Source organism: Phyllostomus hastatus, unplaced genomic scaffold, assembly GCF_019186645.2.
Source record: "Phyllostomus hastatus isolate PE091 unplaced genomic scaffold, TTU_PhHast_1.1 phas_contig_16, whole genome shotgun sequence".
In the NCBI taxonomy this organism is placed as follows: Eukaryota; Metazoa; Chordata; class Mammalia; order Chiroptera; family Phyllostomidae; genus Phyllostomus; species Phyllostomus hastatus.
In genome coordinates, this window is record NW_025333643.1 from 20,456,610 (window position 1) to 20,474,857 (window position 18,248).

Genomic DNA, 18,248 nt, shown 5'->3' on the forward strand with positions numbered 1-18,248 from the left:
CATCATGTGAACCCAGAATTCTTCTGTGCTATAAGTACAATCTTTTCAGTTATTACAGCCAACACTCTCATTTGGGTCAAGTTTTCTCTTAGTTGCAACCACAAGGATTCTAATATACTTTCTGAGTGATTAAGGAAGAAACAGACTTTGATTTATTAATTCGGTCTGCAAAATATGTACAGAAATGACATGATCTAATACTTTCAACAGTTGGATACATTTTTACCTATTTGATATGTTTCCCTATATACAGGAAACTTACAAAAATGGAAAATGTAGATGTTATTCAAAGGACAATATTGGGCTTTTTTCCTAAAATGATTATACTTAAAAATGATCCACTAAAACCAGAAATGGCATCCAAAATTGTAAAGCAAAATTCACATACTCTGGTTTCTAGCTCAATAGACTCATCTTTTTTTCCTCTTTAGTGTTTGTTATACAGCTGAGTTAGAAAAAAGAAGTATATAGTTAAAATACTCAGATACATAATTATAAGCTTTAATGCAGTATAGTTGTTGAATCATTTGGTGATTCCACCACTAATTATGCCCCTTAGAATTTCCAAATATCACTTTACCATAAAATCTGATCATTGTCAGCCTTCAGTCAATATACTTGACTGAATGAAAAATATTATTTATTTCCATATATAGTCTATGTTCTATATTTATTCATAGCATTTATTTTATCAGAAGGAAAAATAATGAAACATAGAAATAGGTTTTCATTTGTCATTAAATGGTATATCTTTTTAAAAAATATTTTATTTATTTATTTTTAGAAAGAGAAGGAGGGAGGGAAAAAGAGAAGGAGAAAAACATCAATTAGCTTCCTCTTGCATGCCCCCAACAGGGGATGTGGCCCACAACCCAGGCATGTGCCCTGACCGGAAATCTAACCAGACAATGCCCAACCCACTCAGCCATGTCAGTCAGAGCAAATAGTATACCTTTTTATCTTTCAAGAACTACCATAACACATTCATAAATTATTATTTTAGAATTTTTAAAAAATTTTTTCAAAAAGGTTATTAGAATGCTGGTTTAGCTGATTATTTCCTTATCCTCTCATATAATTCCCAAAAGAAAATAAAAATGTGTTAAAGAAATGACAATACATCTAAAATCTATAGACTAAGATTTGTCATTAACTTGGGGATACCTTGAGCGAGATAGTTTACTACAAATGGAGATACTAAAGCTTATTTCATGCCAGCATGTTAATTCCATCCCAATTTTATTCTCCCTAACCTCAACCTCACTTTCATCCCTCTCTACTGTTCATATCCTCATGTTGTTTGGTTTCAAAGCCAGGGCTTCTCTTCACAAGTTCAATAGACACAATAAGGCATAAGATACTATTTGAAAGATAACTTTTAGGGTATATGTTTATTTCACCATTAAGAGACGAAATGACAGAATACATGTTGAGTAAGATGAATCTCTGCCCCACTACTTATTCATGACTGTCAGCAGCATCCACATGGCCTCAAGAAGTACAATTCTTAAAGCAGAATTGAATTGAAATAATCCATTTTTACTTCCAAAACTTTCAATGAAATAAACAATAAGAAAGACACATGTCTACTTCTGGCAAGATGGAGGAATAGGTGGACACACCGTACCTCCTCGCACAACCAAGATTAGAACAACAATAATTTACAACAATAATTTACAGATAGAATAACACCCAGAACCTATAGAGGATTTATCTGAATGGAAGTCGGACAGCCAAGAAGTTGAAGTAGACCCGTTCATCCAGACTGGTAGGAGAAGACGAGGCGGGAGGGCATGGGGCTGGCACGGGCCAGTGGCACGCGGAGATTGGGGAAAGTTTGGCGTGAAATCGGCGTGACAGCCATCCGGGGCACAAGAACGCAGCAGTGATCCCTGAGTACGCAAGCTGCGGTGGGCGGACCCAGTGGGGCAGCGATTGTGGACCAGGGCAGAATTCGCGGCCCAGGATCCCAAAGAAGGGTCTGGGCCCAGGAGAATGGAACTGCTGCCATTGTTCCCTCCCGTCCCCGCTCCCACCCCTGCCCCCACATATAATGTCACAATCTAGTGACTGGGGTGCCCAGCCCTGGTGAACACCTAAGGCTCCGCCCCCCACCTTAACAAGAGTGACCAGACCGAAAAAAAAAAAAAAGGAGAAACAGGGAAAGACATAAGATATGCTTCCAACAGAACAGATCAGTCCCCCAGGACTCATCCTTTTGAGCGACCAAGAAACAGCCAATCTATCAGATGCACAGTTCAAAACACTGGTGATCAGAAAGCTCACGGAATTGGTTGATTTTGGGCGCAATTTAGATGAAAGGATGCAGGTTACCATAAAAGAGATGCAGGAAGATACGCGGAGGAGAGCCAATAGTGAAAGGAAGAAATCTGAGTCTCAAAACAATACAGTGGACCAGAAGGAAGATAGACTCAACCAAGCAGGAAAGCATGATGAAATAAGAATTCAAAAAATTAAGGAAAAGCTTAAGAGCATCCAGGACACCTTTAAACATTCCAATATCCGAATTATAGGGGTACCAGAATTGGAAGGGGAAAAGCAACAAATTGAGCACGTATTTGAACAAAAAATAAAAGAGAACTTCCCCCATCTGGCAAAGGGAACAGTCTTCCAAGAAATCCTAGAAGCTCAGAGAGCCCCAAAGAAGTTGGACCCAAGAAGAAACACACCAAGGCACATCATAATTACATTAGCCAAGGTAAAAATGAAGGAGAGAATCCTAGAAGCAGCAAGAGATAAGGGGACAGTCACCTACAAAGGAGTTCCCATCAGACTGTCAGCTGATTTTTCCAGAGACCTTACAGGCAAGAAGGGGCTGGAAAGAAATATTCCAAGTCATGAAAGACAAGGACCTACATCCCAGATTGCTCTATCCAGCAAACCTCTCATTTAGAATGGAAGGGCAGATAAAGTGCTTTTCAGATAAGGTCAAGTTAAAGGAGTTCATCATCACCAAGCCATTATTTTATGAAATGCTAAAGGGACTTATCTAAGAAAAGAAGATAAAGAAAAAAACATGTAGTAAAAGGATAGCAAACTCACAAATATTAACAACCACACCTAAAGCAAAACCAAAAGAAACTAAGCAAACAACTAGAACAGGAACAGAACCACAGAAATGGAGGGCACATGGAGGGTTAGCAGCAGGGGGGTGGGAGGAGGAGAGAGGGGGAAAAGGTATAGAGAATAAGTAGCATAGAATGTAGGTTGAAAATTGATAGGGGGAGGGCAAGAACAGTACGGGAAATGTAGAAGCTAAAGAACTCATAAGTATGACACATGGACATGAACTAAAGGGGGGAAATGTGAGTGGGAGAGGGGTACGGGGTGGAGGGGAGAGAAGGGGGGAAATGGGACAACTGTAATAGCATAATCAATAAAATATATTTAAAAAAAAAGAAAGACACGTTTTCACCTCACCATCAATACTCCCACCATCATTGAACCAGGAGTGTTGAAAAGATGACAATGGCAGCAGTGGATGGGGGTTGTATTATGGATGGGGTGTGGTGTGGACAGTACAGGTAGAGTTCAGACTCAGGGACACATCAGGAGGACCTCTGCAGAGAGGAGTAAAGTCAGCCACCCACCATTCAGGGATCTCATAGAAAACATAGGCAGTAAAATCTCAGACATTGTACATATCAATATTTTATCAGATGTATCCCCCCAGGCAATGGAAACAAACAAACAAAAAATAAACAAATGGGGCTATATCAAACTAAAAAGTTTTTGCACCGCAAAGGAAAATATCAACAAAATGAAAATACAGCCCACAGAATGGGAAAACAAACATATTTGCCACTACATCTGATGAGGGGTTAATATTCAAAATTTTTAAAGAACTTGCAAAACTTAACAACAACAAAAAACAAAAAATCCAATTTTTAAAAAATAAGAGGGGACAGAAGCATAAAATAGAGTACAAATAGACTCTTAATGGAAGGACAGATAAAGTGCTTCCCAGATAAGGTCAAGTTAAAAAAGTTGATCATCACCAAGCCCTTATTTTATAAAATGTTAAAGGGACTTAGCTAAGAAAAGGAAGAAGATCAAAACTATGAACAGTAAAATGACAACAAACTCACAACTATCAATAACCAAGCCTAAAAAACAAAAACAAAAACAAACTGAGCAAACTACTTGAACATGAATGGATTCATGGAAATAGAGACCACATGGAGGGTTATCAGCAGGAAGGAAGCAGGGAGAAAGGAGGAAAGGGTACAGAGAATAAGAAGCAAAAATGATAGTTACAAAATAGACAGGGGGAGGTTAAGAATAGTATGGGACATGGAGAAGCCAAAGAACTTATGTGTATGACCCATAGACATGAACCAAGGTGGGGGAATGATGGTGGGAGGGGGATACAGGGCAGAGGGTAATAAAGGGGAGAAAAAATGGGACAACTGTAATAGCATAAACAGTAAAACATATTTAAAAACACAAATGGTGTTGGAAGATCTGAACAGCTACATGCAAAAAAAAAAAAATGAAACTCGACCACCAACTTAACCATACACAAAAATAAACTCAAGATGGTTGAAAGACAGAAATATAAGTCATGATACCATAAAAGTACTAGAGGAGAACATAGGCAGGAAAATCTCAGATATTCCACACAGCAATATTTTCACCGATATGTCCCCTAGAGCAAGGGACATAAATGAAAGAATAAACAAATGGGACTTCATCAAAATAAAAAGCTTCTGCATGGCTAAAGCAAAATGAAAAGGGAACCAACCATATGGGAAAATATATTTGCCAATGATACCTCAGACAAGGGTTTGATCTCCAAAGTATATAAAGAACTCACATGACTCCACTCCAGGAAGACAAACAATGCAATTAAAAAATGGACAAAGGACCTGAACAGACACTTCTACAATGAGGACATACAGAGGACCCAGAGACATATGAAAGGAATAACCATCAGAGAGATGCAAATTAAACCACAATGAGATACCACTTCACACCAGTCAGAATGGGCATCATAAACAAATCAACAAACAATAAGTGCTGGCAAGGTTGTGAAGAAAAGGGAACCCTAGTACATTGTTGGTGGGAATGCAGACTGGTGCAACCACTGTGGAAAACAGTGTGGAATTTCCTCAAAACTAAAAATGGAACTGTCTTTTTACCCAGGTATTCCACTATTGGGATTATAACCTAGAACCCTGAAACACTAATTCAAAAGAACCTATGCACCCCAATGTTCATAGCAGCAAAATGTACAATAGCTAAGTGCTGGAAGCAACCTAAGTGCCCATTAGTAAATGAGTGAATCAAAATAAAAAAACTGTGGTACATTTACACAATGGAAAACTATGCAGCAGAAAGAAAGGAGCTCCTACCTTCGCAACAGCACAGGTGGAACTGGAGAGCATTTTGCTAAGTGAAGTAAGCCCAGCAGTGAAAGACAAATACCATATGATCTCACCTATAAATGGAACCTATCAACAAAACAAAGAAGCAAGCAAAATATAACCAGAGACATTGAAATAAAGAACATACCAACAGTAACTAGAGGGAAGGGGAAGGGGATAGTGGGGAAAGAAGGGAAAGTGTCATCAAGGAACATGTATAAAGGACCCAAAGGGGGTAAGTATTGAGGGTGAGGAGTGGAGAGATTGGAAGGGAGTGGTGGTGGGAAAATGGAGACAACTATGCATAAACAACAATAAAAGGAAAAAAAATGGGTGAAGGACCTGAATAGAGAGTTCTCCAAAGAGGGCATACAGGTGGCCAATAGACATATGAAAATATGCTCAATGTCACCAATCATAAGAGAAATGCAAATTCAAACCACAATGAGATATCATCTCACACCTGTCAGAATGGCTATCAGAGCCCTGAAACACCAATCCAAAAGAACCTATGCACCCCATTGTTCATAGCAGCACAATTTACAATAGCCAAGTGCTGGAAGCAACCTAAATGCCCACCAGTAAATGAGTGGATCAAAAATCTATGGTACATTTACACAATGGAATTCTACACAGCAGAGAGAAAGAAGGAGTTTATACCCTTTGCTACAACATGGATGGAACTGGAGAGCATTATGCTAAGTGAAATAAGCCAGGTGGTGGGACACAAATACCATATGATCTCACCTTTAACTGGAACATAATTAACAAAAGAAAAAAAGCCAACAAAATATAACCAGAGTCATTGAAATTAAGAACAATCTAACAATAGCCAGAGGGGAGTGGGGAGGGGACAGTGGGGAGAAGGGTTTTCAGGAACTACTATGAAAGTCACATGGACAAAACCAAGGGTGAGGGTGGAAGCAAAGGAGGGAGGAAGGTTTGGAAGGGGTGAGGGGAGGAGTGGGGAGAAAATACAGACAACTGAAATTAAACAACAATAAAATAATTTAAATTAAAAATAACAACGTCAAAAATAAATAAATCAAACAACCAGCAAGTGCTGAAGAGGATGAGGAGAAAGGGGAACCCTTTTGCATGGTTGGTGGGAATGCAAACTAGTGCAGCCACTGTGGAAAGCAGTATGGAGTGATCTCAAAAACTTAAAAATGGATCTGCTTTTGACTCAGCAATGCCACTTCTGGCAATAGATCCAAAGGAACACAAAACATTAATTTGAAAGAAGCACACCTATGATCATTGCAATTTTTTTTACAATTGCCAAGATATGGAAGCAGCATAAATGTTCATCAGTAGATGAGTGGATAAAACAGCTATGGGACATTTACACGATGCAATGCTACTTGACCATTAAAAAGAAGAAAATTTTACCTTTTACAACAACCTGGAGAACATTATGCTAAGTGAAATAAGCCAGTCAGAGAAAGACAAATACCATATGATTTCACTTATACGTGGAATCTAATTAACAAACTGAACTAACAAGCAAAGTAGAGACATACAGATAGAGAACAGGATGACAGCTATTGGTGTGTGATAGCTTAGTGGGTGGAGGGATCAAGGAAAAAGGACTCATGGACATGGACGACAATGTGGTGATTGCAGGGGCAAGGAAGGTAAAAGGGGGTTAAATGATAAAGGAAAAATACAATTTTTTATACAAAGTGTTATGGGAAAATAATTAGAAAAAATATGATTAAATATACATATGTTTATTGGAGAACTCTTCAAGGCATTTAACATGTTGTGTATTTTAAATTTAGAGAAGATATGGAAACTTTATTTCCCAAAATCATTTGAGTGTAAGATCTTATTTTTTTTTCTCATGGAGCATTTGTGGAAGCAATTTAGCAATTGCTGGTATGAGCAAAATCGACATGAGTTTGAATCACAACTGTACTACTTACTCTTTAGACAAATTACTTGATCTCTACTAGACTAAATGTGTCACATCTATAAATTAAAGACACAACACTCTAGCATATTGAGCCATTCATTAGTATCAGAGTAGACGATAGCATCTACTTCAGGAATTAAATGGGGATTCAATTATATAAAGTATGTCCCTGTCACATGATAAACAGTTATTAGTTGCATTATTATTATCATCCATCAGACACCAAAACAGTGCTGAGTTCTTCCTTCGATTAGAACAAATTTTACTATGAATTAATATGAAGACTCAAAAAGTTGTGAGTACTTGAACACATCTGGTCTAATCTACTATATCAGAATAATGTGTATAAGAGTGTGTCTAAATGGAAATTTCCACAGCCTATATCAACACTGAATAACATAGCCTATGCCATTCCATGTTAAGGAAAATTCACAAAGAACACTGCATTAGCCTTACATTAGCCCAGGAACCAATTGTCTTCTTAGAGAAGAATAGAGCCAGGGCCAGAAGCATTTAACCTATATGAATAAGCATTCAGTAGTCTTTCATTTGAAATAAATTATTTACATTAATTGGCTAGTCATTGTAATTGCATGTTGGAGGCATAGCTGGACTATGATGTGCTTTCCACCCTAAAATATCAACACAGTAGATAGATGAGCTGCCATGGAGAACACCAAGGAAGCAATTGCAATATTGCTTTCTCTTATAGCTGGAATTGCTCAGTGCTAGATTCAGTACTATAATCTTGAATGAGTTGATGTGGAGCAATATGCATGATTAGGTGGCTTAATTACATGTTTTAAAGGAAGCTGTGACCTTTCCAGTCTCATCCTGGATGTGGTTTTGTTCTACTGGGAGGAGAATGAGACAAATAGGGGAGAAGGGTCTCAACAACAGCAGTGTTTTTGTGTGTGTGTGTAATTACTTGAGTGTATTCAGTGATTTTAAAAACCATATGGACAATGCCTCAAATATTAATGGCCATCTATTTGTTTAATGAAAATTTTGTAAAAGTCAAGTTGCCTTGAGCAATGAATGACCCAGTAGCATTACCAATAAATTGTAAATGCTGAAAGTACAGCATCAATATGTACAATTCTCTAGGTTTTAGCCAATTTCAGAAAGTGATACATTAAAAATTAAAGGCATGATATTCTTATCTATCAGTTTATTAGCTAAAACTCTTACAACTTAATAATACCATAACCATTCTATAGAACATCAAAAATTGAGACAGTAATATAAATGTTGTCCCTTGTAAGATATCATACAGTTGAAAAACTACTTTCAAGTTCATTATAATATAAGAGAAAGCAATAAGAGAGAAGACAAAGCAGATATCCTTTCCCCAATTTTATGGTTGAAACTGAAAGGCAGAAATGCTAAATGACTTGCAGCAATAAAGTTAAGATTTAATTCCAAGCCTCATGGCACAGAATGCATAGTATCCTCCCCCTCCCATGGTATCTATAACTGGAAGACAGCTATCCTGAAAATAAGTGCATTCCTGGGGCAATATAAAGCCTATAAAGCCTGAGGATAAGACCCAGCATATTGAAATACAAATTAATTCTACCAGAAAGCTATATTGTTTCTCAACGGTATGTGTGTGTAGCCAAGACCCCCAATGACAAGATGAAATAGCTTGGCATCTTTTGTCAACACCTAAGAATTCACTGGGCTTCTCTGCATTGGTGTGCTGCACTAGAGGGAAGCAATTACCCAGACAGTCCACCCCCCAATCATTTTCACCTAAAATATCCTGGTGTTTCAGGCAAAAGGTATGTTTAGAACCAGAACTATGGTATAATGTACTGATTATCACTGTGGCTTTATATGTGAATGCAGTCATACATAAAACTACCAGGCACTGATATTCTCTGCCCAAAACCATAAATTACCTCCAAAACAGCATCCTCTGGATCCTTGGCCACTGCCCTGTAAATGACTGTGCCCGGGGCAGTATCTTCTAGGATATAAATCTCAGTAACTGCCAAAAAATGTATAATAGATATTATAAGCCCCCAAACCCCTCATCCACTCCTAAACTTTAGATAAAACTGAAGGCATTGTGGTTGCTCAGTACAGATGATTTTATAGAGTGATTCCCATTAATCATAATAATTATAGCAATAATTATAATAATAATAATATACACCATTTGTCAAGTATCATGTGTCAGGTAGAGAGCAAAGAGATTTATGAATTTAAACTATAACAATATTGTTTGTTTTCAATAGAGAACATGAATTATCCACATGCAGGTATTAAATATTCAACAGCACAGAAAGAGGCAGAGATGAGAAGAACAGAGACAAGCGTGAGAGAAATATTCACGTGATTTAAAAACCAAAGAGAGAGAGAGCATGAGAAAACATGCAAAAAGAATATGATCTCTGCCCTCACAAAGCTTTTAACTTAATGACAAAGACACACTGTTAATTAAATAGTCACATGAGTAAAAGAATAACTTTAGTATGTAATAATCCAACAGAAAAATGAATGTTTTAACACTAAGCAAGTTACTTCACCATTCTAAGCTTAATAAATCAGCTACAATACATATATGAAGAGTACCCACCTCCAGTACTATGAGCATTTCATAAATTAATCCATCAGAAGCTCTCAGGACAGTACCTGCTAGATAGTTAGTACCTGATAAGTGGCAGACCTTTATCATTATTCTCCTTATCACTCATATAACCATAACACCATGAGAGCACATAGGATGCAGGACACAGAATCTACACATACCTATCCAGTGGACCCTCTTCCCCCAAGAGAAGAGCTGTGTACCTTGGTCTCTCTGAGCAAACGTTCCAGTGAAAGTGGGTGGCTCATTCACATCCATGATCTGGATTAAAATGGTCTGTGATGCTGCTGCCCCTTGGTTGTCTTTGGCATAGACTGTCAAGGAGTAGAGAGCCACCGTCTCAAAGTCCAGCTTGGGTACTCCAGTGGTAAATAACTAAATCAAACAAAAAGTGCAGAATAACAGAGTGAATGATTGGCTTCATAAGGATGTAGACAGAATATTTTAGACCTATAAACCCAATATGAATAAGCATTTTTTAAAAAGGTAAAAATCTTATATTTAAATTAAAGCCACAATGAGGTACCACATCACAGCTGTCAGAATGGCCATCATTAACAAATCAACAAACAAGTGTTGGAGAGGTCGTGGAGAAAAGGGAACCCTAGTGCACTGTTGATGGGAATGCAGACTGGTGTGGAAAACAGTATGGAATTTCATCAAAAAACTAAAAATGGAACTGCCTTTTGATCCAGGAATTCCACTGCTGGAATTATACCCTAAGGATCCTGAAACATCAATTCAAAAGAACCTATGCAACCCTATGTTCATAGCAGTATTATTTCAATAGCCAAGTGCTGGAAACAGCCTAAGTGCTCATCAGTAAATGAGTGGATCAAAAAACTGTGGTACATTTACATGATGAAATACTATGCAGCAGAAAAAAAGAAATAGCTACTACCCTTCAAGACAGCATGGACAGAGCTGAAAAGTATTATGTTAAGTGAAATAAACTAGGTGGTAAAAGACAAATACCACATGATCTCACCTATAAGAGGAACTTAATGAACAAAACAAACAAATGATCAAAATAGAACCAGAAGCATGGAAACAAGGAACAGACTGACAGGGACCAGAGGGGAGTGGGGATTGGGATAAGGGAGGAAAAAAGGGGAAGGGCCTAGTTAAAGAACACGTGTAAATGACTCATGGACATGGACAACAGGGTGGGGATTGACCGTGGGTAGTGCAGAGCAGGGGAGAGAAACCAGGCAAAATTGGGACAACTGTAATAGAACAACAATTAAAGTGAAAAATAAAGTGTGGAAGCAATGTAACCTGATTTATTGAAAATCTCATGAACAGAGAATTCCCATGTGTTATCTCATTTTCACCCTTCCCAGCTTTCTGTGTTATTCTTCCTAATAAGAGTATATTGAGTCTCTCTCCCACCTCCATTTTCTCAAGCATTATCCTAAGCAGTTAACAAACATGTCATTCTACCTTTATTTTTTTACTGCAAATGGGTACTATTGTTGGATGCATTTTACAGATGAAGAAATTGAGTCTGAAGAGGTTAAGCAGCTTGGCCAAGTTTTCACAGGAAAGTGCAATGGCTCCGACTGCATCTGACTTCAAGTTCATATTTTTAATCAAAACTAAACTACCTGGTACCTAAACATGGATGAGGAAGGATCCAGGTATTGCTTGTGGTTCTTCACCTCACCGAAACATGAGGAAAACTGAGGAAGATACTATTACCACCATTTCACAGATGAGGCAACTGAAGCTTAGATTACATATACAGCTAGGAAAGTGATGCTGCAGAAAGAGGAAGACCTAGACCTGATCCCTGCCAGTCGGCCCCAGGACCTTGCACTGACCAGTACTATGAGTGGAAGTAACACCTGAGTATTATCTTGCCACTGCCATGAGAAGTCAGTAGCACATTCATATTTGAGAGCTCTCCTCTACTGAACACTTAACACAGAATGGCCAAGTTTCTTTATCTCTTTAGCTCATAGAGCAAGTGCTATTATCAGCCTCATGCTAGCAATGAGGAAACTGAGGCTCAGAAGCTAGAAGCCTAAGTAATACAGTGAGCAAGTAACAAAGATTTAAAAGCAGGTCTTCTTGACTCTAAATTTTTTTTTCATCATACCCTGATGTTCCTGATGATATATGGGATCTTCAAGCTGTTGTTAAGCACATTCTGTTCTCATGGACTTTCTTACCTAGGAAGCACAGCCTGGGCTCAGGCTGGCCCTGCTGCTGTGGTTCCCTCTGCCCTGGAAGTCCTGTGGGGACAGCATTGTGTCCTCCTTGCTCCCTAGCATTTTATAAAATATCAGGCTTCTCAACAAACACTTACTGAATTTTTAAAAATGCAAATGTTTGTTCTTTAGACTTGTTCATGGAAGAAGACAGGAAGGTGGTTGAAGGGGCCCCCTGGTGATTACCTCCATCCAAGAAAAGTGCACGTACAAAAGGTAACTTGAATTCCTTGTTCTATCCTGCAAGTTGCTCAATGACAGGTAGTAATTTGAAGATTATGTAACCAGAGTGCACCTTGACTCATTTCCATGAAATTTTTATTTATCTGTATAATCAGTTCACTTCAAGCTTTGCTATTGTTTCTCCAGGAGACTAGTTGGGTTTTAGCAAAACTTTGACTGCCTGTGCCATCACCTCACCTGAGCTCAGTCTTGCAAACTGAATAAGCCTATATCCTGGAGGAAGGAAGTTCAACAAAGGATAATAATATGCTAAACCTCAAATAGAAGTGTATGCCCTTTTGTACTAGAATGTGGTAGAGACAGATCAACTCATTTAGTTCTGCCTTTATCTGCAGACTTATTTTCATGATAGAAAACTTTCATAACTGAACTCTTTATAAAGCTATCTAGAGCTGGTCTATGATACAGTTATTATAATGTGACTATCTTTCTTATAGTTTTTATTATCTGTAGTTTAACTACAATGGTGCTGAACATTGAACCATAAATATATTTGTTATCGTAACCACCACTGTATGTTAATTCCTTGTAATGGGGCAAGCACTAAGATGACACCTTGCATGGATTATTTCACAGTATCTTCTTACTAAGCCCAGAGTGAGGTATTGTTATTATTAATCTTTTTGTACACAAAAGAAAGTCAAAGAGCAGAAAAGTCAGGGAACTTACCCAAGGTCATGCTGTTGCTAGTCGGAGGAGCTGTGGTGTAATCCTAGGTTTGTCAGACCCCAAAACCTGTACTTAGAACAGCTATAATTTACTGCCTCACACACACACACAAAAAAAACTAAACTAAAAAAATCAATAAACCTAACTATTGAATAGTCTTTGCTGACATTTCGCTGTACGGAGTTATTTTAAAAATCTAACTAATAAATGCATGAAGAGCATTTTGCACCTCACTGAAGTTGGAAGCAAATTTAAAATCTGAGAATACCAAGGCTTGGCAAGCATATTCAGTAACCTCCTAACACATATGTTTGCCCTCTGTAGTCTGTGCTCATCACAGCAGCAAAAGTGTTTCCCATAAAATGTAAGCAAATCATATCTTTTTTTCCATAAAACTCCCCAATGGTTTCTTAGATGTGGGTGGTAAATGGAATGTCCCCAATCCTTTGGCCTTCACTATAATTGTGTCCTTTGCCATATGATTTAACAGTTCCCTCTGCAGTGAAAGTAGTATATATCTCTCCACCCCATGCCATGGACATGTGACCAGAACAGAAAGGTTAAGCCATTTGCTCTAAGCAATAATAAAAAATCAGGATCTGAACCCAGGCAGTTTGGCTCCAGAGTCCCTGGTTCTAAAACACTCTTTCATACCACCTCTCATAATACACCACAACTGGTCATTTAGTTATCTGTCCACCCTACCAGTTTCAGAATCTCTTAAAACTAGGAGCCAATTCAGATTCCCCTACATAAGACCCTGTGCTGGAAATCACACATTGCTCTTACAGACTTTATTACTCATCACACAACAAGCTGCATGAGCTTCATGTTCATATTGTTCACCTTGCTTCCAGGTCCCATGGAAGGTTGCAGAAGGGACAAGGTGGATGCTATGCATGCAGTTGGCTTGCATTATATTTGAGGAACCCTGAGCTTAGGAAACCCAACACTTCTAAAGTGAGCAGTAAGCTTGCTTGAACTTTACCCCAGTGGGAAAAAAATACTTTTATTATCTTGGATGGTAACAAAACTTCCTAACATGGTCTGGCCAAGAAGCAGGCATAGATAAACATGCTTCACCTCCATGCACAACTGCAGCAAAAATTACAACTAGACTACAAAACAAATTTCACCCAGATTCATCAGAAAATTGAGCTATATGGAAGTCTGACAATCAAGGGTTTAAATAAGCCACATTCATCCAGACTGGTAGGAGGGGCAGAGACATAGAGGCACAGAGTGATGTAGAGAGGCATGGAAAGGTGGCAGAAAGGACAGTCTCACATTCACATGTGGTGGATAAAAATTGGGAGGGACACCTCAGGAGCGAGCAATCCCAGCGCCAAGCCATACAACGCAGTCCAGAGTTCGAGCAGCAGGAAAATAAGTGTCCATAACTTCTAGCTGAAAAACCAGTGGGGGCTGGGGTAGTAGAAGAAACTACAGGATTATCAAGAGACTTCTCTTAAAAACCCCACAACAGACTTAGGACTCATGCAAACCCACCCCCTTTGGGATTCATCACCAGGCCAACAGCTAGAAGGGCACAAGTAACACATAGGCAGAAGGGGAAAAAGTAAAGTGACTGGCAAGGGGGAAAATGCTGTGGAGACAGCTTCCTCTCAGATAATCTCCAGAGGCCAGGCAGTAGCATTGTCCCCTCCCTGAGTCCTCCCCCACACAAAGCCACAAACTGATGAAACAGATTGCCCCACCCTGGTAACTATTGAAGGCTCTGCCTTACACATTTTATAAGTGCCTTTTCTATAATAGGCCATGCTCCTAAGACAAGGAGTCAAAGAACTTCTACTTAATAAACAGAAACAAATACATGGAGGCTGCCAAATTGAGGAAACAAATAAATACAGGCCAAATGAAAGGAGAGAACAAAAACTCCAGGAAAAGAACTAAATGAAATGGAGATAAGCAACCTATGAGATATAGAGTTCAAAACAATGGTGATCAGGTTGCTCAAAGAACTCATTGTGGTCTGCAACAAAATAAAGACTCAGAAAGAAATGAAGGTTACACTAAGTAAAATAAAGAAAAATGCACGGGGAACCAACAGTGGAGGGCATTAATCTAGATTCAAATCAGCGATTTGGAACATATGAAAGAAAAAAGCATCTAATCAGAACAGCAAGAAGAAAAAAACCATTAAAAATGAGAATAGAATAAGAAGCCTATGGGACATTTCCAAATATACTGATATCCAAATCATAGGTTTGCCAGAAGGAAAAGAGGAAGAGCAAGAAATTAAAAATTTATTTGAAAAAAATAAGGAAAGAAAACTTCCCTAATTTTGGTGAAGGAAATAGACATACAAGTCCAGGAAACACAGAGGCTCACACTAAGACACATCATAATTAAAACACCAAAGGTTAAAGATAAAGAGAAACTCTTAAAAGCAGCAAGATAAAAGAAGTAAATTACCTACAGGTGAGTTCTCATAAGACTGTCAGCTGATCTCTCAAAAGAAACTTTGCAGGCTAGAATGGATTGGCAAGAACTATTCAAAATGATGAAAAGCAAGGACCTACAACCTAGATTATTCTATCCAGCCAAGCTATCATTTAGAATGGAAGGGCAGATAAAGTGCTTCCCAGACAAGGTAAAACTAAAGGAGTTCATCATCACCAAGTCATTATTCTATGAAATGTTAAAGGGAACTACATAAGAAAAAGATAATCAAAACTATGAACATTAAAATGGCAAAAAATGCACAACTATCAACAACTGAATCTAAAAAAAAACTTAAGCAAACAATCAGAACAGGAACAAGTCGTAGATGTGGAGATTGTTTGGAGGATCATCAGTTAGGAAGGGGCAGGGAGAGAATGGGAGAAAAGGTACAGGTATTAAGAAGTACAAATGGTAGGTCCAAAATAGACAGGGGATGTTAAGAATAGTACAGGAAGTGGAGTAGCCAAAGAACTTATATGCATGACCCATGGATATGAACTAAGGGAAGGATTGCTGGAGGGAATGCGGTACTGGGTGGGGGGGGAGCAAAGGAGGAAAAATTGGGACAACTGCAATAGCATAATCAATAAAACATATCTTTTAAAAACTTCCTAACATGGCTCACAGGCCTTACTGGCTCTGCCTCCTCTCCAGGTTAATCTCTCACTACACTTTCCCATCAGCTCCTATACTTTGGCCTCCTCTTGGTCCTATTTCCTCAGTATACTCCTTCTTGCCACAGGACTTTTGCACATGCTCTACCTCGAGTTCTCCTCTCTCTGTCTTCATCTACTGAATTCCTACTCATTCTTAAGATTTCTTCTTATATAGTTCTTCCTCAGGGAAACCTAACAAGTCCTATGCCCCCTTTAGGTGTGTTCACAGACCTGTGGGCCTGTGTTTCATAGCTCTTATTACATTTATACTTTTATATCTGTGTGAGCATTCATTTGATCAATAGACCTACCTATGAACCAATAAATACCATGAGGGTAAGGACTATGTTCTACCATGAGAGTCCCAGTGCCTTGCCCTGTGTGTGAGGAGATCTTCAACAGATCTCTTTAAAACAAATGCTTCTTGATATACTCAACAATGTTTAGAGGGTCTGGCACAAAATGTGGTCCCAATGAGTGGGTGCTAAATAATATGCAGACTGTAAGAAGGGCAAAGATGATTGTTTTACTTTATAATCATTGTGGTACCAAGTAATGGTACTGCTTGTCTAGATACTCACTTCCCATTGATGTTTGGATCGACGAGACAGCACAAATGGATGGACTACAGGGTTGGCATTAATAATAACAGGATCTCCAATCAGAGAAGCAGGAGGTGGGACAGACACCGTGATTACAGCTACCCGTGTATGTTCAGAGACATTCTCCAGAAGAGGGCTGTTATTTTCAATGGAAAAGTTTGGAAAAGCTAGGACATCTTAGAAAAGGAAACACAAAATATTACTTTTATAAGGGTTTTTGCAATGCTTCCCAACCTCTTTCATATTTTAAAACCGCAAAGGAAAAGCACAGTAAATACTTACAGTCCCTTTTTTATTAAAAGTCATAAAATCAGCTGAGGAGGCTTAGTAAAATTATTAAGAACTACAAAGGATCTGAGACTTCACCCTAATTTCCTGCTGACAAGTTGGCCTGCCCAGTTGTACACAGGCTCCTGGTCAGAGACTGAGGGTTAATTTTATGTGTCAATCTGACTGGACCTCAAAGTGCCCATACATTTGGCCAAAGATTGTGACAGATGTGCCTGTGAGCATGATTCTAAATGAGGTTAACATTTGAATCAGGGCCCTTGAAATTCAAGCAGAATGCTATGGGTTGAACTGTCTCCCCCCAAAATGTGTATGTTGAAACTCTAACCTCCAATGTGATTGTATCTGAAGACAGAATCTTTAGGAGGTAATCAACATTAGATGACATTGTAGAAGTATGACCCATAACTAATAGGACTGTGGCCTTATAAGAAGAGGCAGATCTCTCCTTTATATTTGATATATGACTTCTATTAAAATTTATATTTTTAGTCTGGAAAATAAATAAAGTTATACAGAATTCCCAACCCCCAAAAGAGAGATCTCTCTCTTGGCCCCAACCCCCCCACTCTCCCTCCCTCCCTCTCTCTCATTCTCTGCACATGAAAACATAGGGAGAAGGCCAGAAAGAGAACCTTCACCAGAAACTGACCATGCTGATACCCTGATCTCAGAGTTGCAGCCTCCAGAACTGGGAGAAAATCAGTGTCTGTTGTTTAAGCCACTCTGTCAGTATTACCTGGTTATGGCAGCCCAAGCTGACTATTTCAGAGTCAGGACTTCATTACTCTTGGCACAACAGGCAGCATGAGCTTCATGTTTACATAGGTTCCCCTTGCTCCTCAAACCCCATGGGAATGACACAGAGTAGACCTGGTAGATCTATGCATGCATTGGACCTGCATCACATCTGAGAAGCCTTGAGCTCAGGGAACCCAAATCTTTTTAAATGAACCATAAGCCTGCCTAATCCTTGTCCAGAGGGAGAAAAGAGCTTCATTTTGGAACATGGTAAACAGCGGACTCTCTTATGGAGTGAAGCACTCGCTCTATCCCTATTTAAACACTCTCAAAGAGATAGTCCAGAACACAGGCAGCCAGTTCCAGGGCTCATGAGATGTTGAGGAATTCAAGAGACCATGGAGAACCATCTCCAGGAAGGCTTGGTCTTTTTCTTTTTTTTCAAATTTGTTTAGAAATGTGTACCCCG

General features: G+C 38.8%; 1 protein-coding gene across 1 annotated transcript in view; it reads right to left on the bottom strand.

Moving 5' to 3' along the window:
- LOC123814289 (cadherin-related family member 3-like) overlaps window positions 1-18,248 on the bottom strand; it is a 97,768-nt gene that overhangs the window by 71,418 nt on the left and 8,102 nt on the right. The window contains exons 2-4 of the mRNA XM_045832010.1: window positions 16,730-16,926; window positions 10,105-10,276; window positions 9,210-9,298 (exon numbers count right to left, since the gene is read on the bottom strand). Of these exons, the coding sequence (XP_045687966.1) occupies window positions 9,210-9,298; window positions 10,105-10,276; window positions 16,730-16,926 (458 nt within the window). The remainder of the gene's footprint in view (window positions 1-9,209; window positions 9,299-10,104; window positions 10,277-16,729; window positions 16,927-18,248) is intronic.